Below are 24262 nucleotides of genomic sequence, written 5' to 3'. Positions count from 1 at the left end.
TTTTTTTATTGCGGTATGGAATAATAAAACAGTCTTATGTTTGGGCTGTTCACACCTGTGTCTGAACTACTCAGAAAACAACACATTTGTGCGTGTTCCTTAAGTTACACACACTCACCCGGTCACACTACATTTTAATGAGCTGGAAATGAATAGCTGTATCAGCATTCACAGGTCACATATCATTAGATGAGTAATTATGTAACAGGCCTTTCCCACTGTTATTTCTATGTTTCAGGTGTTTGTGTCAAACAGAAAGGAGATGCTAATACAGATAACTTTCCAATAATTGAAAGTGCAACCTCCTATAAAGTTGTGGTCCACTTTGACATTTTATTAGTCATGGTGTTTTTCAAATCCACAAAAAGAGAATTTCTTCTAAAGAAAAGCCACATCTTTCTCGCCATGCAAACAGATTGTTATCAAAACGTCACTTCGCAAAACACAACACCCTTATTTTCTAGAACTAAGTGCTATCTAGCTGAAATACACCCTTGACTTAAGAGCATAGGCTAAAGGGTGTATATTATTTTAAGTACTATATTAATGGGGGAATCTGCACTTTATTTTAATGGCAAATCTTGTCATTTTGATTTCAATTCTTTCACAGCTATAGTGATGATGGGATGTATGACCCACCCTTTCGTAGCCTGATCCCACACTGTAGACTGACGTTTTTTCAAATCCTATTACTTTAATATGATCATGTTTATTAGGCTATAATCTGTTTCTTCTGAGTTCCCCTGCTTTTTAGAAATCCAATACTCACATGCTGGAGCACCCTCTTTGAAAAGTTTTTTTAGATGTTGCATCAGCAGGACTGTACCGAATACTACTAATATCACCAGTATTAGTTTCCAGTTGTGGCTGTGTAGGATTGTTTCTCGTGCAATCCAACGGTTTCAAAACTCTAAAGCCTGGTACAGTCCATAAGTAAAAATGTATAGAACAAGATAAAAGGTATCCTTACAATTGCCCAAATGTTTTTTGTTAAGCCTTTTAAAGGAAAATAAACACGTTTTACTGCGCTTGCCATCTAGCTTGCCGCTTGCACTGTTCTTTTAGAAAGTTGATTCCAAATACACACTTCTTTTAAGGGCAATGACATCAATAAAGATGAAAATGTTTTATTTATTTATTTACCTAAATATAAGCTTTGTAAAAAAAAGTTGTCATTCGGTACAACCCTATGCATCAGGTACGATAATCCAATAATATATTGCAGTGCAATTCATTCTATATCTCTTTTGAAATTGCAGATTTCTGCTACTAATCCTTTCAGAGTTTGACATCTCTATACTTCCTCCATCATTGCCGTTTTAAAAGTTTCTTTGCTGGGACCTTCTTGATGTGACCTGTCCAAGGTCAGCGGTCACTGAATGTTTACACCGAACACCCAACTATGTAGCCGGAGGAGTGTGGAGTGGGTGGGCCCTGCGATGATGTGCTCACAAAGTCCACACTGTCCAGACAGTCCTGTGCACACCTAGTCCCACCCCTTCTCTCACCCCTCAGTAGCCTACCTCTCCCCCTGCTGCGCTCCCCTGTACTCTTCTCCTGCTCCTCTTCCAGGGTCAGCTACTCGTTTGAAGTTTGAGGAGTTTCGGAGACGCACATCTCGTTCCTCGCAGCCACCATGGTTCACAGCAGCAGTATCCGCAGATTCCTCCTCCTGGTGCTCCTCGGCCTCTTGGTCGCCTTTGTACACACAGGTAAACCTCTTTTTAAGTGTGGTTGATATGTTTATTTTATCTTTGTGGTTGGCTGACAAGTTTGCAGCCTTACCTGTTTGTGCTACAAGTAATTATGGTAGAAGAAGAAACAAGAACACTTGAGTCTGATTTATTAAAAGAAAAAAAACGAACAAAAATAACGCAACAATGAATGGTATCAACATTTTACCCAAAACATTTTAGTATAGGTTATTTTAAGGTTTCATCTTCTAAACTTCTATTCTTGCTTAAGGTGATTCATGGGCTGGGTTGGCTCCTCTGTAGGTATCAAATCAAAGATGTGTGTGTACGTGTCATTTTTGCCCTCTTTTTTTCCATAAACACACACACACACACACACATACATATATTCACAGGCCTGGATGTGTGAGCTTGCAGCTCGATGTAAATGATGCAGTTGTTGAGACTCTGAGCTGTGAAAGCTGCTCTTTGACAAACAGGAGGATTCAGTTGCTTTCATGATGCCATGGTACATACAAACCCAAATACCTACCGCCCTCTGACTCCAGCTATGAGGTTGAAGTGATTTTGTGTAATATCCTTTTGAGGTAGTGAAGCATCAACAATTTCAAGTATGTACAGATATTTGGGAGATAGAAGTGAGAAGCAGATTCAATGTATTCCTCTATTAACATTTATTTACATTAACATGTTTCTTCATAAGTGCTATTTAAAGAACACATTAATGTTTAAAGGAACATTTACGATTTTCAAAATACATTCCTGTGGTTAAAGAAAAAAAAAATTGTCAACAAAAACGACTACCAAATCCACACTACTGATAAAACTCAGATGAGTGATGTCACTTTTGAGTATAAAGTCTAGGTATTTTCCATATACAATGAATTGGGAAATAAGTTATAGATGACACAGAGAATCCAGGGGAATGTTTGGGGATTTTATTTTTTTTAGAACAGTATCAATAAACTAAAGCCTAAATGTATTATTCATGATGCAGATCCAGACTTTTTGCTTGATGACATCACACGTTTTATATCCTGGCTTTATCTAATATTCGGAAATATTGATTTTACATTCCCCGGCCATGCAGAACCGTATTGTCTTTCACTTTCACTTACTGTATTTCTCTGTTTCTCTTTGCAACATCTCTCAAATATACTTGGAAAAAAAGTGTACACTGTAGCAGAGCTCTCAGTCCCAAAGGTCTCCGTAAAGGTTGAGAGGGCAAAGTCGAGCTTGTCCCATCAGGTCCTGTGAAAGAAAAAAAAAACATTACTGTCCCCTTTCACAAAACTGCTGTGCCTAAAAGAAAGGCTTTGTGCCATACCTAATGTTAGCATTTCTAACATTGAGGTGCCATGACCTGTCTACTACACCTTACTAAAAAATATCTTGCATTGTCTATTGTGTACAATTCAATGTGGATGGATGTTTTTAATGTCTCACACTCTTTAAACACAGCCAAGAGAAATGTTTTAAAGTTCTGCTTCACAATGACTCTCCACTCTGCAGCTGCTTCTTATCTGTCTGTTGTTGGCATGTAGAGTATGTGATGATTTCAACTAGAGCCAGCTTTCTTGACCACATCAACAACCAATCCATTGACTAAACCAGAATAACATCTGAGCATTGTACTACAAAGCAGAGAAGGGTTAATCACTAGTATTGTAACCTAATTCTTCCTTATATCAAACCTATTTTACAATTGAAAATCACCTAAAAGTAAAAAAAAAAAAAAAAAAAAAAGGTAAAGCAAGGACACACGTCCACTGATGTAATGATTGAGCTGCATCACCCGCAGTTTAAGTTGCTTGGCCAGGATGCCATTCTCACAAACCCGTCTGCGTGTTTTGTCATCTCTCCGGCTGGTGTGAAATCCTGACTGAAGAGGTCTACCAACAAATGGCCTTCTGTGTTTTCAGTTTCTGAAAACAACCTCCCTTATAGTCTGCCAGGTTTTTATGAGTCTGGACTTGCACAGGGTTCTTGTTTGGCACTTCAGTCATGTCTTTAAAAAGTGTGCAATGATTCCTAACCCTAGGTAGTCCTTGCTGTACCATAGGGGTTACCTCTTTAGTGATACATGAAAAAATACAAACCTTAAAAAAAAGTTAAATTGTGATTTCATTTAAATATATATTTACAGAAAATTAAAAATGTAAATAAGATTGCACACTTGGGAAACTATTTTTTTAATAATATACAAATACAAAGTCTGCCATACCTGAGTATAAAATTAAGCTTTGTGTTGCAGTAGAAACAAATTGTAGCAAAGCTAAGCTAGCAAGAAAATAGTTAGCTAAATGTAATGGATACACAGTTTTCTAAAGGTAAGGGATACACATTAAGCAAAATAATTGACTGATAGATTGTAAGCTAAAAATAATTCAAATATTAGATTAACAGTTAGCAACAGTTAGCTATAGAAGGATACACAGCTAGCAACAGGTAGCTAGAAGTGAGGGATACACAGTTAGCAACAGGTAGCTAGAAATGAGGGATACACAGCTAGTAACAGTTAGCTACAGTGAGGGATACACAGTTAGCAACAGTTAGCTACAGTGAGGGATACACAGTTAGCAACAGTTAGCTACAGGCAGTTAGAGTGAGGGATACACAGTTAGCAACAGTTAGCTACAGTGAGGGATACACAGTTAGCTACAGTGAGGGATACACAGTTAGCAACAGGCAGTTAGAGTGAGGGATACACAGTTAGCAACAGGTAGCTTAGGTAAATAGAAAAAAAGAAGAAGAAAGAAGAATCACTTGATGGATGATGAACATTTGATAAAGGGGTATTTCATGATAAAGGTAGCTCAGCTGTGGAGTGCATCAGACAAAAATGTTTCCACCGACTTGTCAGTCAACAAGAATTATGTTTTTTTTTTCCTGGAGGCCTCAGTTATGTTAATGCTTTAAACCAAAATAAAAAGCTTGAGTGAACTCCTCCACGTGGAAACAAACGGCAACGGAAAACACCATGTTATTATTTTTGCCTTACTATTAAATCAAGCTGTCCAGAGGGCACAGCCTTTTACACACACGGGCTATTTAATAAACAAGTTTGTTTGACATCCAGTACACAGCCGGTGCCGGTTTGGGCCTGGCCGGTTGTTACTGGTTGCAGCCCGACGCCCTCCATGGCCGCACAAGCTGCCTTTTGTGCCCTCGGCTGAAGGCCTCATTGATGGCTAAGCTGGCCAGAGGCCCGGGCCTCCAAACCTCCAGCCAGCAACAGGACAGGAAGCTGCACACAACTCAGTCAACAAAGCAGCATCAAAATACTCACATTAGAAGAGCATATCAGAATTATACTGCAGCTAACATGCTTATGTTTAATTAAGATTTAATTAAGATTTTATCATATGCACTCATCCTAAGTAATCGTGAAAAGAGATACTAAGATGTTCCTTTCACAATAGCAGAGGAAAGAGAGGAAGAAAGATGTGAAGAAAGTTTACCAAGGACGTCAGAGGCTATAGAGTAAATGTATTGTGATAAATAAACTGAGTGTAAATATGTTTGGATTATGGTTTTGTTGATATGTGTAGAGTTGAGGATAGGTTAAGTGAATCAGTGAGTGGGTGGGCCTGTCTGCGTTTTATGTGGGGAGATAACTTTTTCCTCTGTTCCTCTGGATTTCAAAAGAAAGCTATACAGCTGTCACTATAAAGATGTCAGCAACAAGAATCGTTATTTTGGTGGTTTAACAACACAAAATGTCGTGTTAGGACACAGAAATGTGGCCCAGAAAAGAGTCCTTGTTTCTTTGGCTACTGCAGAGGTGTGAAAAGTCTCAGGGTAACTTCATGCTCAGATGGGAGGAATGTCAGAGGACAATTTGGGATGGAAAGAGAAGAGAGGATAATTGGCACAGAGAGTTGTACACAACCTGAGCCTCACGCACAAACAACTACCTCTCCTGCTAAAGCAAAACATATATACCACTCCGTTTGGATAATTATGGTTGAAGGAGTTTTTTAGACAATAGACAAACTTTGTTGAAACCTTGAAATATTTTAAAAGACAACCATAGCTTTAACGGTCAAAATGTTTATCTTCTACAAAGAAATCCTTATGCGTAATCCTGAGCCGTTAGCCCAGTGAGACAGAGAGAGGCTGTTGGGGTGATTACAGATGGGGCCATGTTTTCAGCTCTGCATCCCTGAGGTCTCCACGTCCAGAAAAAAAGTCTTAACAGAGTCATTAGCAAAGCCATTTGCATCGTAACTGAAATTACTACCTCTAGAAAACAAACGGTAAAATGATACTGCAAGTGACTCCTTGTAGATCAGCCATGCTTGAGCTACGGTTCAGATAGTTTGAAGTGGAATAATGGACAGTACATGGCCGTTAGCACTCCCCGAATTTGGAGAAACAGACAGTAGCACCAGCATGGTGTATAGGGAGGTCTTCAAAATATATCCAAGCCAATTAAAAAAATTGTCAGTTTAAGTTTAGGTTTTATTTTAAATGTTTTCACTGTTTTAAATTGCTTTGACAATTTTGTCTAATGGTGGGATAAGCAGGTATCTATGATATGGTCAAAGCCACCAGACTCCTTTTACAAAACAAGTCATTTTAATTCAAAGAACACAGGAGCCGCTGATATACCGCTGCTTCGATGTGTTAGTTTTAGTTAGACAAGCAATTCCCATTCTTGTGATGTAAAAATACTGTTAGCATAAGCATGGGCCTTTCTTTAGGTAATTTAAATACGATCTGCTATCCCAGTACAGAAGTACCCAAGCTCCCATGTTGGTGTGTCTGTCTGTTTTTCCAAATTATGGTCATGATGGCCACCATATACTGTTGGTACTGACAATGGAGAAGGACATCATTAAATGCTATCTCAAAGAATACAAACATCCCTTTTAAAAACCAGTGGAATTTAGTTTTTCTTTTGGTCTGCAGACATAGTTGCAGACTCATCAATCAGAGACACCCAGGAAACCATGTCCGGAGAACTACCCAGTGACGTGACCACCAAAGACCCTAACCATGACACGACGGAGCAGTCCTTCACCTTCGACTACGAGGACAACACACATTCTCCAGACCTGCTCGATGAAGAGTGTAAAACCATCACTTTATACTCCAAATTTCTGTCAATTATATGTATACAAATTATTAAAACCGTGTGTTTGTGTGTGCAGGGTTGCTGGGGCCAGGGGCCATCACAGCCGTTGTTATAGCCGTCTTCCTGGGAGCTTCTGTCCTCCTCGCCCTCATCGTCATCACACTCAGGAAGTACACCGCCTCCTAGAGTGAAAATATCCCAATCTTATGTGCCTGTGTTCGTGTGTGTTTGTATGTTCTCTGTCCCCTCTCATCTTAGTCTCTCAACTCTTTTTTGCAAATATGAGTGTCTTTTGCTTCCCTGTAGATGCTATAAATTGTGGCAGGTCCCGTGACTGACTTACAGTTTTTCCTATAAACACACTTTAAATGTTGCTCAACATGTCCACTTGTTACTGCAGGTATAATGTTAGAAACTGGCTGGCTCTTCCAGTGGAAATCATAGCATGTCCATGTCATTCACTTTGTATTTCCTGTTGATCTTGCATGCTCTAAAGGGCCTTTAATGTTGTGGGCTGTCTATTTGTACATGAAGTGTGTGTCTGTGCTTTCGTCAGTGTCTGTATTGTACTTTTTTCATTCAAAAAGAAAGATACATATGAGGTTTTATTTAGTCTTAAACCATAATTATGCTAAAATCATGTCTTAAAATGTCCCTTGGTGTCACCCTTATACAAGTTTGTATTGCACCATTTACAAACATTTGTCCAAATAAGAAAACATTTAAGAAAGGCTTCTTCTGTAAATGTAAACAGGGTAGATTGGTTGTTGATTTTTGCGTGCAGACCAAATGTTAAGTTAGAATGTGGAGGAATTTGTGTTTGCACTCGTGAGTGTTTGTAGGTTTTTTTGTCATGATTTCATTTGCAGGGGTTTGGAAATTATTTTAGAAATAATATTTGACCTTTTTATTTACACCTAAGAGTCCTCAGCCATACAAATGGATAATGCCATGGTAATCTCAATGCCAAATCATTTTGTGAGATTTAAGTTAAATAAATAAACAAACAAACGTCCTTGACTTCTGTGTTTCTTTTAACACATAACCTCTAAATCAACACATTATTTTATTTAATTAACTATTCTTTTTTTTTTTTACGCATTGAGAATTGTTTGAAACAGGGTTTGTACTGCCAGTCCTAATAATTAAAAAAGTGCCTGTGCAGCATTGTTTTTGTATTTTACATACTCATAATCTCTTTATTCAAGATGATAAACATCAGTTTGTAAAAATGCTTTTTGATCATAAAATATGTGTGTTTCAAAAGTCACTCACCAACAGTAGGTGGCAGTATAGCTGCCAGCCTAATTTGCATTTACAGGAAAAAAAAAAAAGGGTTTTTGGCTTTCCAAGAAACGAAAGCTTCCTCAGACTTATGGGCCCTTTGTGTTTTTGTACTATAACCCTTCAAAAGCATGTATCTGTTAACTGAGTTTAAAGTTCAAACCGTCTCCCACCAACATCATAATTAAAATGTTTAGCTTTTTACCTGAAAAACAAGAGACAAAAACAATATTCTGAAACTTTGCATACACACCTCCACACTTGAAACCAAGAAACCCTCAAATATACTCACAAATCTGTCTCTGGAGCTTCTCAGAGTCCTGAAACATTAAACACTTTGAATAATAGGGCTTTCAGTCTTCCTTTTCTATCAGTATTGGTATTAAATTATGAGAACCAGCATTTTCTACAGTCTAATACCAATTGTAGCACTAGAACAGAAATCAGTATTGGAAAGTATTGGAGTCATCTCTGTTAGGGACTACTGCTAGTTTTTATATTCCTAAAATGTAGTTTATTGCAGCTCATTAATTAAAGCTATCTGGCAGTACATGCTGAACATTACGAAAAGAGCTAGAAATTAAACTCATGCTCCGTTTAAGTGGGCTAAATAACATTTGATACGGTAAAATTATGTCGCTGTGTGTTATTAATAACATGTCGGTGGAGCCTCTGCACCAACCAGTAACCTGCTGTATATGAACGAGTCTCTATGGCAATGTTAGCTCACCTTTTCATTGGTTTGTTAACGGGGATTTTGCTGACAAGCTTTCTAAAAGTCGACGATTCCACGGAGGACAGAGGCTGCATTTCTTCAACACTCTGCCACGATTCTCTTAACTTCTCGGGGTTCAAGTGGCATGTAGCCCGAGGGAAAGTTACCTTCTGTTGCTATGGCATGCGCGTACTCGTGTCTTTTTCTTTTCTTTTCTCCGAGCCTGCAGCTCTCCATTGTTTCTGCAGCCGTTTTAACCAATAGTAAACAGGCTTACTGAGTTACTATTGTACCTGCACAATTGTTTCATTGGTGTCGGGATGTCTCGCGATGTTTGTGAATTCTTACAACAAAAAAACGTTAAAAAAAACACCACATCATTTCGGATTAAAATGTGTTGTAACTTCGTTACTGAGAATTGTATCGGGTATTATATTACCCACATTTCAAAAGTAATGCGTTATATTACTGCGTTACAGCAAAAGTAATACATTACTGTACCTCCTTTACTTTTCTAACACGTTACACCCAACACTGGACATGATTAACATGTGATGTTAGCAAATACCTTTTCTTTCAGGGCATAACAGCCTTGCTCTTTGCAAATATTACATTTAAATTCATTTGATATATTTTTTTCCTGTTTAAGTTTGTGTTCTTTTCTATATGTGTGCCTTTTTAGTCTTAAACCAAAATCCAGTGTCACTACTAGATTTACAACTTTGGTCCAGGTTAAAATATCTCAACAACTATTGGATGGATAAAGTTACAATTTGTATTCAAATTCACAATCCCATAGAAGGAATCCTCTGACGTTTAAACTAGCTCCTACATTTAAATGTATGCAAGAATTTTGTTCACAAATAAATATCTTAACAAATTGTCATTCCCTTTAGCCTCAGATGCACTTTTGTTTAGTCCTACTTTGAATCTTTAAAAAGCATATAGTGTGACTGCTGGTCATGCTCACCTGTGTTGATTCTAAGCGGGCTATAACGCACATCTTAAAACACACATTTTGCGCTGCATGCCTCAGGAAGTGGTGATGAAACAACAAAGATATAAAAGCAGAAGTATGTCTAGCACAGCACAGAGTGCCAGACTGACACTGAACATTAAACCCAGACTGGCATCCGTGAGGTAAGAAAACATCAAGATTTAACTGAACAAGATACTAAGAAAGTTGAAGGTTAATTTTGTTGTTAAATCTCGATAAAATAGCAAATGTGTGTTGCATTTATGTATATATGTATATATGTATATAAACTACAAGCCAAACCTAATTGCAAAACATTCAAAATAAGAAGGAATCAATTGGAATAAAGTAATCGCAAAATACAAGACTATTCATTTGTTTGGAATGACATTGATCGAATAAAATCTGAATCACTTGCAATCATCTGTGACTTCTACTATACTTTAGGCTAGGTGGATTCTTTTAAATTTCCCTTGCGATACATGGCTACAGAAAAAAACATTTTTTACTTATCAGACTAGCAATAATCTAGGTTTTTGTCCTCGAGTGATGAATGCATAGTAACTCTAAAATCACTTGAGCCTCAGATTCTTGAAATAATGTTTATAAGTGTTTAACTAAATACAGTTGCATTGGTGCATATTGTGCATAGGATTGAAACTTAACTATAGTGCGTGTGATTGAAACTACTGTGGCTTTGGCTGATACATTTCAGAAAGTACATTGAAAAGCAACAGCATCTGAACCCACACAACAGAGAGGTTCCACAGGTGTTGGCACAGTGGTACATCTATTCGTTTATGTGTGGGCACAATGACGGAAAAAACAGATTCACTTTGAAATCATCACAGAGCTTTTAAAATTAAATCAAACTACTTCCTCTGCAGCGGCAGCAGCAATAGCATGACAAACAACTGCTCGTTTGAGGAGGTGGACCACCTGATGAAGTATCTGGAGCTGAGCATTTACATTCCCATCTTCCTCGTTGGTCTGAATCTCAATGTTGCAGCACTTTTAGTGTTTTGCTTCTTCTTGCGGAAATGGACGGAGTCAACTATCTACATGACCAGCTTGGCTCTGATGGACCTACTCCTCCTCTTCCCCCTTCCCTTCAAAATGCACGCCACCAAACACCACTGGCCCGCTGACCTTCAACCGTTCTGTTCGGTTTTGGAAAGCCTGTATTTTGTTGGGATTTACGGCAGCATCTATACCATCATGTGCATAGCTGTGGATCGTTGGATGGCTATCTGTCACCCTTACAAGGCCAAAGTACTGCGTTCACCCAAAGTGGCTCTGGGGACATGCGTGTGGGTCTGGGTGCTGGTGCTAGCAGCCCTCTCTCCCATCATCTATCGCTTCAGGGAGGCCGGGCAGACGTCGGACTTCCACTGCTTCCACAGATTTTCAACAAAAGTATGGAGCCCGGTGGTGATCATCTGCCTGCAGGTGTTTGGGTTCCTGTTGCCTGCACTGGTGGTGGTTTGCTGTTCGATTCAGACCATCTGGGTGCTTAAACAGTCAGGCGAGCACAGCCCCCAGAGCCGGGCCTGTGTGAAGATCATCTACAGCAGTCTGAGTGCCTTCCTGCTGCCCTTCACCCCAAGCCACGTTGGCATCCTGCTGCAATTTCTGGTGAGATAAACTGCTAGTTCATTTTGAATAAACTGAACTCAGACAATATGTTGTCAGAAATCTAAAAATACTCCTGTGATCAGGATTTCAAAAATACTGACAACTTTTGTGAGTTTGCCTTGTTTGGTTGAAGAAATAACAAACCAGTGGGCCTATGGTTATATTGTTTGATCATTTTCAACACATATCATCTACACATACCTTACGTAAAAAAAGCCCTTTTTTTATTTTAGTGCCAAACATGGCATCCGTGGCCAATCCAGTCAACCATAAAAAAGAAAGTTTGTATTGAGTCACAAAATATCCTTGAGTACAGGCAAACCAATCACTGGCGTTAACACGGCAGTCTGATAAAGTGATCATCTTCAATAAGACTGATAAGAATATGTAAAACCTTGAGTGTTTTTTAAAGATTTGATCATGTATTATTTTTTATATTTTAAAGGCTGTTCTATGGACATGCATTAGAAATAACTAGTATCTATGAATTGTTGTGCAAATGTCTGTGTATACTGTATTTGACATTTCATATTATCATTACATCACCAATTTAACGAAGGCAGTGTGTTTGACCAATTTTTCTTTTTTGTGTCCCTTCACATGATTCCAGGTACACCAAGGAATAATTCAAGACTGCAACAACCAGACCAGGATAAGCTTGTTTATACAGACAGCCTTGTGTCTGTCCAACGTCACCTGCTGCCTGGATGCTCTGTGTTACTACTTCATCGCTCATGAGGTGAGGAATACCAAACACAGCTTCAGGAGATCAATTACAAAACAAAGAAGAGCCACCGTCAGCACTTCAGAGGTCTGACAGCAAAAATAATGTAAGTTAACATGAATATTTGTTGTCAGAGGAGGGCTGGTGGTGAATAGGAAACCTGGTCTCTTGATTTATAGCTCAAAGCAGGGCGGTGAAACTGACAAAGTGGGTGTATTTTTTTCAGAAGCTTTTTTCATAACTCGTCATACACGTGTAACAGGTCCAAATGCAATCACAATTAGTTCTTGAGAGTAATACATGAGTTGGTCCAATGACAGGAAGCACAAAGACGCCTGTATAACTTCCGAGAGCTCTGTGGGTGGTAAAAATATAAACTTTCTTTTGAAATGATTTATGGCTGTGCTTGTGAGATGGTGTTAACCACTTTAAAGTTATCCAATCTGCACTCTGACAAACTAATGTATTACGGTTCAAATGTAAAGCAGTAAACAGGGCACGAGCAGCTCACCCACAGCTCTGCAGTCTATAAAGTCAAAAGCCGCTCTACTGCAGATCCACCAATTGGGTTCAATGGTCAAAACAGTCAGTAAATGTGTAAGTTTTTCTAACGCTTAACTAATTATAATAAACATCATCATGAGGTTTAATTATCTCTCATGTATAAAATGCGTAACTACCTAAAATGTCAACTTAAAACAGGTCAATAATTTAAAAAAATTACTTATATATTGATTGAAATAGGATTCTAAATATTATCTTACCTGGTTTATGAATAAATCAACACATGAACCAGTAAAGATCTGAAAACTCATAAATTAAATTAATTAGTATACATATATATATATATATATATATATATATATAATATATTTTAGAAAACTTTTTTTAAAAAACTATTTTAAAATGTTGTGTTTTCTTAATTTGGTCCGGGAACATTGGGAATTGTTTAAGAAATATTCCTTATAATTAAGTACCAACATTTAACAGTGATTGAATATAGCAGCACAAACATACACACCCGTACATTGTGGATATTCTTACGTGGTTATTTTATTTTAAATACATGATTCCATCCTGTACATTATTATATAAATAATGCCTGATGCTTATTGACATTGATGTTCTACTTGTTTAGATTTTAAAATGTATCTGTACAGAGTTTATTCTTAACATATTTTCAATAACTGATACGAATGAGGAAGTAAATAAGTTGAAAGTCTGGTTGAATGTTTTAGGAAATCAAACTGACTGACAGTGTGAGTAATCAACTTCCTTAGATTCACAACAATATATATTTTATGATATGCTTTTATAAATAAGCAGTGTAAAGGTTATCTTAAATTGAGTTCTTTGTTGGATTATTTTACAATGTAGCTTTAAATGTGCAATATAATTGAGGTTGTTAAAAGTACTGTGTGTATTAAGATTTTGAATAATATTGTTTGGTATTAATATGTTTAATAGAGGACATTTGTTTTATGTGAATGTTGTCAAAGATAAACTGTAAAGTTGTCCATGCATTACCTGCTGAACGCTGCTGTGTCTTATTTTGCTCGTGTTGAACAGAATCCTCTTGTGGTAACAGTGGAAGGTGTTCACACGTTTCAATTAGGGCTTAACTGTATTTAGAAGCCGTTTTTATTGTTTTATTGCGTATGATGTTGAATTTCAATATTATTTGTTTGAGTAGGCCTACAGTAAACGTTTTTTGTGTTTTATTTTCGCTATCTGTTTGCCCTTTTACTTTTTTTTTTTTTTAATCTCTTAAGATTCTGTTCGGACCAAATAAAACATAGATGATGTAAACATTTCACAGTAATAATCAGAACAAAGCCCTTACAATTGATAATGCAGATTTTGTTTGTATTTTGTAATCATATTTCTTTGGCCGATGTGACTTTAAAGCTCAAGTTTTTATTATATGACCAGTAAAGAGTTACAGAAAGAAATGCTTTCTCATCAAAGTGATATTCTTTATGAAATCAAAGCTTCCTCTTTGGAAGAGAACTGAAGTGGAACACATGAGATTCATCTTGTGATGTATGTGTCACATTCATAACAGTGACGCTGCAGCTATGTTCTATATGAAAATCATAAGCAACCCATTAATGTGTGCAGCTGACTCGGATTAATGATGCAGAAGATGTATTAAATCTATAAATGAAAAAAAATTCAAAAGTCAAATTAAGTTTGATCATTTATTCTTAAAGCAGCAGGATATTAGAAGAACATTTGACTGTACAATAAAGTAAGGTAATCTAGGACGATGAAATGTGAGCACAAATCAGGTTTCTCCTAAAAGAGACTTTCAGGCTCCAGGTTGTACATTAAATAGACACCCCAAATCTTGTTCTTCTTCAAATTGGGACACATGAACAATGTAAAGATTTTTTGTCACGATAGGAATGTTTGGGGACTGGCAAAGCTAAAGACAACAGGCAAAATCCAAGTAAAGAGAAAGAGCGAGACAAAATGAGTTAAGCCTTTGATATCATCTACAGTAAGTGATCTAACTAAAAAGCATTCTTTCTACATATTTCATATATCCTTAACACTAAGCATAGTGCAGACTTTGGTTCCTTCTGTCCTCCTAAAGCACTGCTACTAAATACAGTCTAGAGCCATTATATCCAAGGAGTACGAAAGTGTGATACCAAAAGAAATGTAGAGACAAACCATAAAGAAATAATTCACAAAACAAGTCGATTTCAGATAAAAATCTATGCATGTAACAATAGGTAATCCAGATGAAAATCAATTTACAGTATATATTGCTTAGGAACAATTACCCTTATATACACACCATTCATTAATGATACGAACAAGCAAAGAAACGTCTAAACTACATGAGGTATATGCCATTTCCTGACATTCAAAATAAAAAAAGAACATATCAACCTGAGTGCACTGTGAAAGCAGCTTTCAAGTATCTTTACAGACGCCTACAGTGCATTAGGTTAGAAAATAACAATAATGACGAATCACTAAATTAAAGTTTTCTGATGCAAGTGTAACTAACAGTAACATTTTGTGCACAACATATATATCCAAACACATTCATAACTTCATTCAAATAAACTGGCTGAATAAAAAAAGACATTTCACATGAACATGGAAGAGCATTTCCAACTTGAGACAAAAAAATAAAAATGAAAGTAAAGCTGTTGGACAAACACTTGCTCTTAAAGTGCAGTTAAAATCCTAAATAATTTAAGAGGTATGGTTTTAAATTGGCTTCAGAGTTGGATGGCTGTGATTGCCGCCTCAGATTTAGAACCTGTCGCAAATGACAGTCTCAACCACAAAAGTGTTCTCGAAGTGACGGATGCGATGGCAGTTCTTGGTCTCGCGCCTGTCAATACCTGGAAGAGAAAAGACACATTTAGAAAATCTGTTCAGTAGCAGAGGCTTGCTGTGTTCAACTGGTTTTCTGCTTGTTCATTTTGAATAATCAGCGTTAAACCACACTGAACATCCATATATGTACTCAGGGGAAGTTTTATGCATCACGCCAATCAAAGGCACCAACGAAAGGAGATCACTGAAGTGCATCACTACCTCCTCCGTAGTGTGTGGATGTGTGCACTGCCACTGACTCACACAGCAGGAAGTTCCCAGGCTGCCCACACACACACACACACAGATCAGACTGCCAGGCTGTTAGAGGAGTGTATTACACAGCAGACCCAATATCTGCGTGTTTACCAGGAAGCCCTTATTCGGTAACTATTGCATTTTATTTTCTGTGTGGTCACTTCTCAGGTTTCGTGTGAAGTAGACTGATGATTGGCGGAAGTGATCCATGACTCAATATTTAGCATATCATATTGCCTGTCGAGCTGCAATGATCAGTTCACTTAACAACTACTGGATTAACAGAAAATATTGGTTATCTGGTCAAAGATTTATGGATAGAATATTTAGGGTTATTTTTCAAGGTAAATGGGGTTTGAGCCTCTCGAATTTGGAGATATCCTGTTTTTTGCTGTATTACAGTGAATATCAATGAAGCCATAAAAATATCAACTAGGACTTTGAGGAACTTGGATGGACATTTTCCACAATGTTCTGACATTTTATAGGTCATATGTGAATAGTTTGTTGGTTTCAGCACTAATTGCTGAGCAGATTGGAAATGGAATTGCATGGGTACACTTACGTCTGTGTGGGTTGCGGCGTCGAAGGCGGTAGGTTTCTTTGCCGTAGCAAAGTCTGTGGATGAAGGGGCCAAGCTGCCTCATGTTCCTCACCCTCCCTGTAACCATCATCTCCTCCTGGATGATGTATGTCTGAGGAAGGTATGTCCCTCTCTGTGGCAAAGAAACACAAACTATTAATCTCTAGCTATGCTTTTACAATAGCTTCACCAGTGACAACAGGTGCACGTGTAGTGGGCGCCTCACCTTGACGTTGGCGAGGAGCTCCCACAGGTTTCGTGGAGGCATCACCAAAGTTGTGTTTAGCTCGGTGATGTAGCATTTGTCCAAAGCAATGTCATGATAAGCTGTGAGGCCCTGAAATCAATATAATAAAAAAAGGTTACAATCCAAACAATAATGAATGAATAATGAAACACTTGAGCAGGAAAATAGAATGAGATCAAACTAATGGAGGCATTAACTTACCCTGTGAAAGTCGTGGACGATATCGGCAGGGTCACTGCCTCCAAAATGTGGCACAGGTACACTGATCTGCTCGTAGTTGTCGTCAAGATAGATGCCAACATTCTCCTCGAGCTCCTGGCGACCCCTCATAGGAGCGAACACAGAGTCTTCGTAGACAACCCGGCAGTGGAACAAGCTGTCTTCTGGAATCTGCTAATGGGGTGCAAAAGAGCTGAGTTAGAACTGACAGTTACTTTAGGTTTTATCTTCTTCTCTTTTCATTAAATTTATGTGCCACTGCGTTCAGGATATAAAGACAGGGAAGGTAGAGTGAACTGACCTGAGGTATAAAGTAGTAGCGATAGACGTAGATAGAAGCCAGCATCAGTCCTGACATGAAGACCACCAGGCCAAAGGTCAGGCAGCAGAGGCCAGTTGGAAAAGTCTTCTTCGGCCCAACAGGAAGTATGAGCTTCTCCTGTAAAAAGGAAAGAAAGCAGGTTGGTTAGGAAGGCATGGTATTTTAAAAAGGACCCAGAGTGTTCCTGAAACACAAAATGTTTCACTTTATTTGTAAAAATTGATGCAACTGACATGTGGGGCTTTGCATTTCACGTAAGCAGCCAAGAAAAAAATAACAATTTTAGCTTAATGTCTTAATATAGGTTTATTAAATTGCCTATGAAAATATATTTTGAAAAAAGGCTTGATATAATAACCTTGAGCCTACACCTTTTCTGTCAATATTTGTGTTAATGTTAATGCCTCATTTTTATTTTATTTTATTAAAGTTACTTCTATGTTTGGAGTATGGATGGAGTGTCAGCGGAAGTGATGTCCCCCTCACAGTCAAGTAAATTCTGACGGGAGGTGGTTGCTAAGTCATCAGTCAGGAGAGGAGATCTGATAGACGTAGGACGGACATGAATGAGACATGCCAGATGCCCACCCACAGTCTCTCAGTCTATCTGCTGCCTCTCCTTACTACTGTTGCTATGGAGAGCAGAAGCAGGGAGAACAGATTGTGCAAGGCTCTGACGAAGATGCTGGCACGTGGCCGTCTGGAATTATTATTGGAGACCTACTTCCACACTCCATATTTGCTAGTTCCCTAGCACCCTCAGTGGGAGTCAAAGCGAGAAGACTGGCATTGAGGAGTCCCTCAGCAGAGGCAGACATATTAATAGCTCTACACACATTGGCTCTGACGCCTAGCATACTGTTGCAGCCAATCAGAATCCACTCAGCCTTTTAGATCATGTATTATCCTTCTGTTGACGTAACAAACAGGTGAAAAAAATCGATCGTAGAAGGGATTGATGCGTCACAAATTGGTATTCATTGTTTGTACCGTGTGTGTGTTGGGGGGGGGGGGGGAGGGAGGCTAAGACAGCCAGCTTGAATCCATTTTAAGCCAGATATTTTTATCATGATGAACTCCTGGGAGGTAGTCCAGAAAGGAGGCTATGAAAAGCTGGACTTATTTAAAAAAACATAAATATATAATTTAGGTTTAACATAAGGGATCATTCTATAATCCAATCATGTGCACAATGAATTACTCTATCCATCTATCTATCATATTTGAAGCAGTCCATGTGCGAGCCTTATGTTTGAAACTAAGGACTTTCATGTTGATGATGTTCAGCTCCCTGCAAATTAACTCAAATCTATTGATTAGCTCATCCAGATCCTTAAAATATGATACCAGAAGGAACAAGGAAAAAACAAATTCTAACTCCTGTCATTTAATATTGAGAAAGGAAAAAATCATTCATGAGCAATATTTATACAGAACACACATTATACTTGGTTATCACACTCTGTCACTGTCACATGTCCTCTTAGGCGCTACCTGCTGGATTTACGTGGTAAAACACCTTGTGACGTCACTGACTGGTGCAGTGACCGCATCTAACAGCTTAGTTGTTTTCTTATTTCGAGAAAAACCGGGGAGATTTAAGGCTAATTGCTGACATGCTGCTTAACTGAGTAAAGAGAAGGCATTTATTTTGCATATTAATATTCACTTTCATTATTTATGCCTGCACATATGAAACATTTAGAGTCATTTCTGCTGAAAGCAAAATTACAGGACGGCCATCTGCAGTGTGTCCTCGCAGTGTCCAAACAAGGTGACGTAATGTCAACATCCCCAGGCAGGGATGACCTGCAATTACAGCTTCCCCTGTGTTGTAATGATTAAGTACATTTCCCCCTCCCCTTTCAGATATATAGTAACTGCACCTTGTAGAGCAATATAATACACTGCAGTACGTATCGTCATTTTAAACCATTCGGTTGCATTAACAAAATCACTGCAATGTCATCATGTACACAAAATGGCTTTTGTTTATATATAAGCATGTTTGCACTAACAGATCATACCAGAATAAAAGCAAATCCCATAGGGTGACATGATGATCCATGGACCGAAAATTATATTAAAGCTATTAACATATAGGTATACCTTAAATGAGCACTGATAAAGTACTGAAACACAAGAAAAATGCCACAACACGAAACAATAGAAAAATCAAACTGTGCAAACTCACGTGAGCCTGAGGTATAATGATCTTGTCTCCATCGATTTCTTTTTCGGGTTTCTGCGCCGAAACCGTCTGGAAAGTGATCTTCACCATGTTTGTTTGTTAAAGAGTGTGTTTGCTTTATCTATTGAGCTGATTTTAGTGCGCTGGTTTCATCCATAGAGCAGGGAAGATTATATAGCGGTAGAACAGTCTCGCCCCCGGGACTTAGTGACCTCAGAAGAGCGTCTTCTCTGACGAACAAGCACTGTGTGGGTCTGGAGAAAAGCCGCCTCGCCGCTGTCAAAATAAGAGTCCAAGTCCGGTTACAATGTCCACATTTAACTCGAAATGCGCCGTTTATGGTCTGTTAGGTAAACATCTGAATATAATTAATGACCAAAGCTAATCAGCATTAAAATGACCAATTGTACCCTTCGTGTAAGAATATAAGACTACACCGTGCCCTTATTCTGAAGGCAAGTGCCCGATATGGTAGTGTTTTCCGTATTTTATTTAAAGCTGCATCTCCTGTTCTGTTCTCAACACTTCCATCCGGAAATGTAGGGTTGTTTCAAACACCCAGTAAGCTATAAACTGCCATTCGATTCGCTCTAGGTCACTATTACTTATAATAATAGTAAATGGGCATCAGCAAAGCATTTCATGCATTTAGTATTTTACCATAAATAACAGTGCAGGAACAATATGTGCCTTGCACTGAGTATTTAATTTTTATTTTAATAAATAGTATATTATATAGTACATTATTATGCAATATTATGTAAAGTAACAAAATGAGCATAATGAGCATTCGTATAAACGTTGAGCTTTAGTGTGGAATTAGTGTTTTACATAAAAGTTAAAACATACATCAAAGTCTAAGTGAAATGTGAAAGGACACAACTTTGCAATATCATAGTTAATCATATCATCAGATGTTAATATTTATTGCTGTAACTTAAACCTTACACCCAGCACCCAGGCTCAGTAGTGTACTGAATCAATGAAGTTATGATAGTGGATCACTGCAGACCAAACGGCGTAATAACTAGAGACATCCACACAGCCATTGTGACTATATGTGGATACCCATGACAGAGTGCCATTATGACTCACTGCATGCATACGCTTTAAATAGATGATACGACATAATAAGCTCTACTCTACTACTTACAGAGAATGTAATCATGTCACTAAATCATCCAAGGGTGCTGGTTTTTTGGGTTTTTTTTTCCAGCCAGCACTGTTTTAGGTTGTTGTTCATTTGCAGAGACTCGAGGCTATTTACACTCTTTACACTTTGCTATGTACTTGACAAATGGCTCATATCGTCCAATTCACATTAGTTGTTTTTCGGAGGGAATGGAGCACTTGCCCAGTCCCCATAGGTGAACTGATGGCTCACAATCAAGCATTTAATAGGAGAACTGACTAATGATGCAATGTGAGAATTAGCAGATATATGGCCTATATACATTTAAAGGACGTGCTTTGAATATCAGTTTTAAAAAGGTAACATTTTGAAGTACTACATTAGTGTCAGTAAGTCGTACCAAAATGTTTTTTCAAAAATGCATGTATCAAAAAAGATAATGTCTTTGTATTCAAAGATATATCATGGCACTACCAAGAGAAAAGCAAGACTTAAATAACCTACATATGAAGGACTGTGATTATAATGATCCATGATTAAATATGTTAGTTTCTTATTTGTTTCAGCTGCGGATATGTAAAACATTGTTAAACCCCTTTCTGGTTGAATTCATAATTTGAAATCTGTATAACTTGTACTCATAAATGTTACTCAAGTAAAAGTACAAAGTGTTAGCATAAAAAAAACTTCCGAAAAAAACTACTTATTATGCAGATTGGACCATTTTCTAATAATATTGATGCATTAAAAAGTTTATCAAAGATGGTAAACGTGGAGCTAATTTTAACTACTTTGTATACTGCTGGATAGCTTGTGGATTTACTCCAGGTGTAACTAAACTTATTTAAGTGTTGATTGTATTGCATATCATTAATCACAAACTGCTAAATGACTTGAGTAAATGTTCTTAGTTACTTTACATCCGTGGTAAATTATGGTAAATTTGTTCTCGACTATATCGAGGACAAAAGCTAACATGACCACTGATGATTGGCGGACATGAGCGTTGCGCGCTCTCGATATGTCTTGCTCTCCTAGCCAGTTCCCCCATTCATATGTAAATGAGCCGTCATATATACCTAGCACAAGCCCCCACGGAGCAGCATTTAGGAGCCCAGTCCCTCTGCAAGCTTTGTTGGCTGTTGAGATCACCCGGCCATCTGTCCCGTTAACGAGCTTTAACGGCTTTCTGGATTACTCACCGACCTCCAGAGGGTTTCTGGCAGCGCCTGGGTTAAACTTTAACAACATGGCCCCCATCCGTAACACAAACGACACGGACCGAGGTGATAACTGCACTGGAATCAAATCTGACAGAAAGGTAAGGGTCAGAGTAAGGATTTAGTATCAATATCTGGCTTACCTTGGCTGATAGCTTAAAAAGTACGTTAATGCCATTGTCTGTACTGTTTTTGCCAGATGAGGAAACCTCTGGTGGAGAAAAAAAGGAGGGCTCGCATCAATGAAAGTTTACAAGAACTCAGAGTCCTCATGGTGGATTCAGACGTAAGAAACTATGGATATACTTTCGGGCCTGTTATTTGTGTAACGCTAGTGTTATTCGTCATACATGTGTGACTTTGTTTTGCTAGCTTGTGTTGCCAGCTCTTGTTACTTACGTTTTGTTTTGTGTCACCCGCTGCAGTTACAATCAAAGATGGAGAATGCCGAAGTGCTTGAGATGACAGTGAAACGGGTGGAGAGCGTCCTCCAAAACCAGGCCCAAGGTAAACATTGTTTAATTTACGTACAGGAGTAACATACGCCATTAAGCAACAGTTCATGATATATTTGTTACTTAACCAACAAGTATTAAGTCAAATTAGCATATTGCATTCATGTCACCCTGTAACAAAATAGTTATTTTAAACGTATCCACGAATTAATTAGAAATGGTTAGCGCATTAATATCTTAACTGTGATGCGGCCACAGGTGTGCATCTTCAACCGCTGCTCAGCCAATCACAACAGAAAGTTGGTTGGTTGGTGGTTTGTTTTGCTAACTTCATTGCTCACTGTTGTTTTTTCTAATTTATCCGTAGAAGTGGACGCTGTGAACCGGGAGGCTTGTGAGCGGTTTGCTGCAGGCTACATCCAGTGTATGCACGACGTGCACACCTTTGTGTCCAGCTGCCCGGGGATTGATCCAACAGTGGCCGCAGAGTTGTTGAACCACCTCCTGGAGAGCATGCCCCTGAACGAGGAGGACCGCCTCCGGGTGTTGCTGCCAGACACATTGTCAGAGAGCCCCGGTAGTAACCGCAGCACTTGGTCCCTGTCTGAAAGCATGTACTCGGCCCTGGTGTCCCCAGCCCCCTCAAGCACCTCCACCGATGACCTCTGCTCTGACCTGGATGAGAGCACAGACTCGGAGCAGAGTCATGTTTCTTCAGAGGAGGATGCTGACAGCCAGGATGTGTTGAACTTACCTCTCATTTGTTACTCAAAGTCAATGTGGAGACCATGGTAGAACAGTAAAAAGGGAATAGCATGTTTTTCAACACTAAATGGTTTTGTGTTAGGATGTTTTGTGTGGTAGACCTCAGTGCTGAAATGACAACTTTTTGAGAGGCATCTAAGAAGATCTTGTATTGCGGGATTACAATTAAACTAAATTGTATTTAATAAATAAAGTATGTAATTAAGTCTGTTTTGCAGAGGTCAGAGACTTGTAGGGCCTGCATTTGGAAGTGTATTGGCCTTGTTGGGCCAGCCTTCAGTGAAGGGGTAAATGCATATGTAAATATTTACATGTTGAATATGAATCAGCTGTATAGAAGATAGCTTTCCCACTAAAATGCTTTGTTAGTTGTGTGTAAATTATTTTGTATTTAGTGTGTCTTTTTAACTTTGTATTTATAAATGTCCAATGACTTTTAGTAGGCTACCTCATCTGATTGCCTAAGTTTCAACTTTTCAATAAATATCTTTTTGACAACTTCCTTTTTTGTGCAGCTTCTTCTAGAAAAATGGCACATTTTACACTCGAGAATCCCACAATCCACCCACCCACGGCTGTTTGTAAGATATTGGTTATTACTCTGCAATTGTGGGCCATGTGTGTGCATTCCTCTTTCTCTCTATCCTGCTCTCTCTAAGATCTTTTAGCACATCGTAGGCATTTGTGAGGTGTGAAATGAGTAATCAGCTCACTCCTTATATAGGCTTAGTTTAGGAGTTGACAAATGGGTTTTATAACTTCTCTGACTCCAGCTTTTTTAATGATACAGTTTTAAAATAACATGGTAACAATAACTTGCTCAATCATGGAAATAGTTTCACTTTGAAGGACACTTAAGTTATCAGCCTCACATGGTATTGCACTATATATGGGGCTTTCATAAAGGGGGAAAAATGATCTTTTGCCAAATAGTTCAGTACATATGACTTGTAAAAGATATACAATAACTGATATACATGTTAATACTGTGCATGCCAACCTGTACTTAGAGCCCTTTGCCTATTCACACACACTTGTGTCTGCACCCTCAGACATGACCTCTGTGTTCCTGGTGAGTGTCACAGACACTGTTCTGCCTCCGCACTGTCAGCTGCTACTACAAATGAATACGAATAGGCTGCAAGTCTTAATCCATTTCTGGTCAGATGGCGTTCCTGTGATGTCCAAGTGTTAGTTCTTACACTTCTTGACCCATACTGAGAGGGATCTTTGGTGAAATGACAAGAAACAGACTTATACAGAGAGCGTTGAGGGATTAAAGTAGAGCATTTCTCCTACTTAGCATTACATACATGTATATCCAATATTGCAAGTACTGTATCGCCACTACATTTACCTGACAACTACTCAAGTATTGTATCGGCACTACATTTACCTGACAACTACGGTTATCAGTTACTTT

General features: G+C 38.4%; 4 protein-coding genes and 1 long non-coding RNA gene across 6 annotated transcripts; 3 read left to right on the top strand and 2 right to left on the bottom strand.

Moving 5' to 3' along the window:
- Window positions 1–48: 48 nt before the first annotated feature.
- Window positions 49–9004, bottom strand: LOC134866061 (uncharacterized). Of its 2 annotated transcripts, XR_010166013.1 has the most exons (4): window positions 8789–9004; window positions 8351–8378; window positions 2813–2945; window positions 49–1698 (listed from the first exon to the last, which is right to left on the bottom strand). It is a non-coding gene; the product is annotated as an uncharacterized LOC134866061 (long non-coding RNA). The 2 variants fall into 2 exon arrangements; XR_010166014.1 differs by lacking the exon at window positions 8351–8378.
- Window positions 200–7505, top strand: snorc (secondary ossification center associated regulator of chondrocyte maturation). Its single transcript, XM_063885969.1, has 3 exons — window positions 200–1712; window positions 6609–6770; window positions 6851–7505. Exons 1-3 carry the CDS (start codon window positions 1637–1639, stop codon window positions 6958–6960), a joined length of 348 nt encoding a protein of 115 aa, XP_063742039.1. The 5' UTR covers window positions 200–1636; the 3' UTR covers window positions 6961–7505.
- Window positions 9005–9823: 819 nt separating the features above from the next.
- On the top strand, window positions 9824–14060 carry LOC134866071 (G-protein coupled receptor 55). Its single transcript, XM_063885992.1, has 3 exons — window positions 9824–9913; window positions 10637–11384; window positions 11995–14060. The coding sequence occupies exons 1-3, from the start codon at window positions 9849–9851 to the stop codon at window positions 12199–12201; spliced, it is 1020 nt and encodes a 339-aa protein (XP_063742062.1). The 5' UTR covers window positions 9824–9848; the 3' UTR covers window positions 12202–14060.
- Window positions 14061–14295: 235 nt separating this feature from the next.
- Window positions 14296–19517, bottom strand: itm2cb (integral membrane protein 2Cb). The gene is made up of 6 exons (XM_063885994.1): window positions 19271–19517; window positions 17056–17193; window positions 16737–16928; window positions 16515–16625; window positions 16271–16421; window positions 14296–15473 (listed from the first exon to the last, which is right to left on the bottom strand). The coding sequence occupies exons 1-6, from the start codon at window positions 19355–19357 to the stop codon at window positions 15382–15384; spliced, it is 771 nt and encodes a 256-aa protein (XP_063742064.1). The 5' UTR covers window positions 19358–19517; the 3' UTR covers window positions 14296–15381.
- Window positions 18250–23341, top strand: LOC134866072 (transcription cofactor HES-6-like). Its single transcript, XM_063885993.1, has 4 exons — window positions 18250–21720; window positions 21819–21905; window positions 22045–22126; window positions 22442–23341. Exons 1-4 carry the CDS (start codon window positions 21421–21423, stop codon window positions 22867–22869), a joined length of 897 nt encoding a protein of 298 aa, XP_063742063.1. The 5' UTR covers window positions 18250–21420; the 3' UTR covers window positions 22870–23341.
- Window positions 23342–24262: the final 921 nt, after the last annotated feature.

The sequence above is a fragment of the Eleginops maclovinus genome, chromosome 6 (genome assembly GCF_036324505.1).
Source record: "Eleginops maclovinus isolate JMC-PN-2008 ecotype Puerto Natales chromosome 6, JC_Emac_rtc_rv5, whole genome shotgun sequence".
NCBI lineage: Eukaryota > Metazoa > Chordata > Actinopteri > Perciformes > Eleginopidae > Eleginops > Eleginops maclovinus.
This window is presented reverse-complemented; position numbering and strand designations above follow the sequence as displayed.

Excerpts from the sequence above, each read along its gene's own strand:
- snorc (XM_063885969.1), top strand. The coding sequence starts at position 1,637 with ATGGTTCACAGCAGCAGTATCCGCAGATTCCTCCTCCTGGTGCTCCTC. Across the intron at positions 1,713-6,608 it reads GGTCGCCTTTGTACACACAG|ACATAGTTGCAGACTCATCA; the intron begins GTAAACCTCTTT and ends TTTGGTCTGCAG. Across the intron at positions 6,771-6,850 it reads AGACCTGCTCGATGAAGAGT|GGTTGCTGGGGCCAGGGGCC; the intron begins GTAAAACCATCA and ends TTGTGTGTGCAG.
- LOC134866071 (XM_063885992.1), top strand. The coding sequence starts at position 9,849 with ATGTCTAGCACAGCACAGAGTGCCAGACTGACACTGAACATTAAACCC. Across the intron at positions 9,914-10,636 it reads CCCAGACTGGCATCCGTGAG|CGGCAGCAGCAATAGCATGA; the intron begins GTAAGAAAACAT and ends CTTCCTCTGCAG. Across the intron at positions 11,385-11,994 it reads GCATCCTGCTGCAATTTCTG|GTACACCAAGGAATAATTCA; the intron begins GTGAGATAAACT and ends ACATGATTCCAG.
- itm2cb (XM_063885994.1), bottom strand. The coding sequence starts at position 19,357 with ATGGTGAAGATCACTTTCCAGACGGTTTCGGCGCAGAAACCCGAAAAA. Across the intron at positions 16,626-16,736 it reads TCGTCCACGACTTTCACAGG|GGCCTCACAGCTTATCATGA; the intron begins GTAAGTTAATGC and ends TATTGATTTCAG. Across the intron at positions 15,474-16,270 it reads ACGCCGCAACCCACACAGAC|GTATTGACAGGCGCGAGACC; the intron begins GTAAGTGTACCC and ends TTTCTCTTCCAG.
- LOC134866072 (XM_063885993.1), top strand. The coding sequence starts at position 21,421 with ATGTCTTGCTCTCCTAGCCAGTTCCCCCATTCATATGTAAATGAGCCG. Across the intron at positions 21,721-21,818 it reads GAATCAAATCTGACAGAAAG|ATGAGGAAACCTCTGGTGGA; the intron begins GTAAGGGTCAGA and ends TGTTTTTGCCAG. Across the intron at positions 22,127-22,441 it reads CCTCCAAAACCAGGCCCAAG|AAGTGGACGCTGTGAACCGG; the intron begins GTAAACATTGTT and ends ATTTATCCGTAG.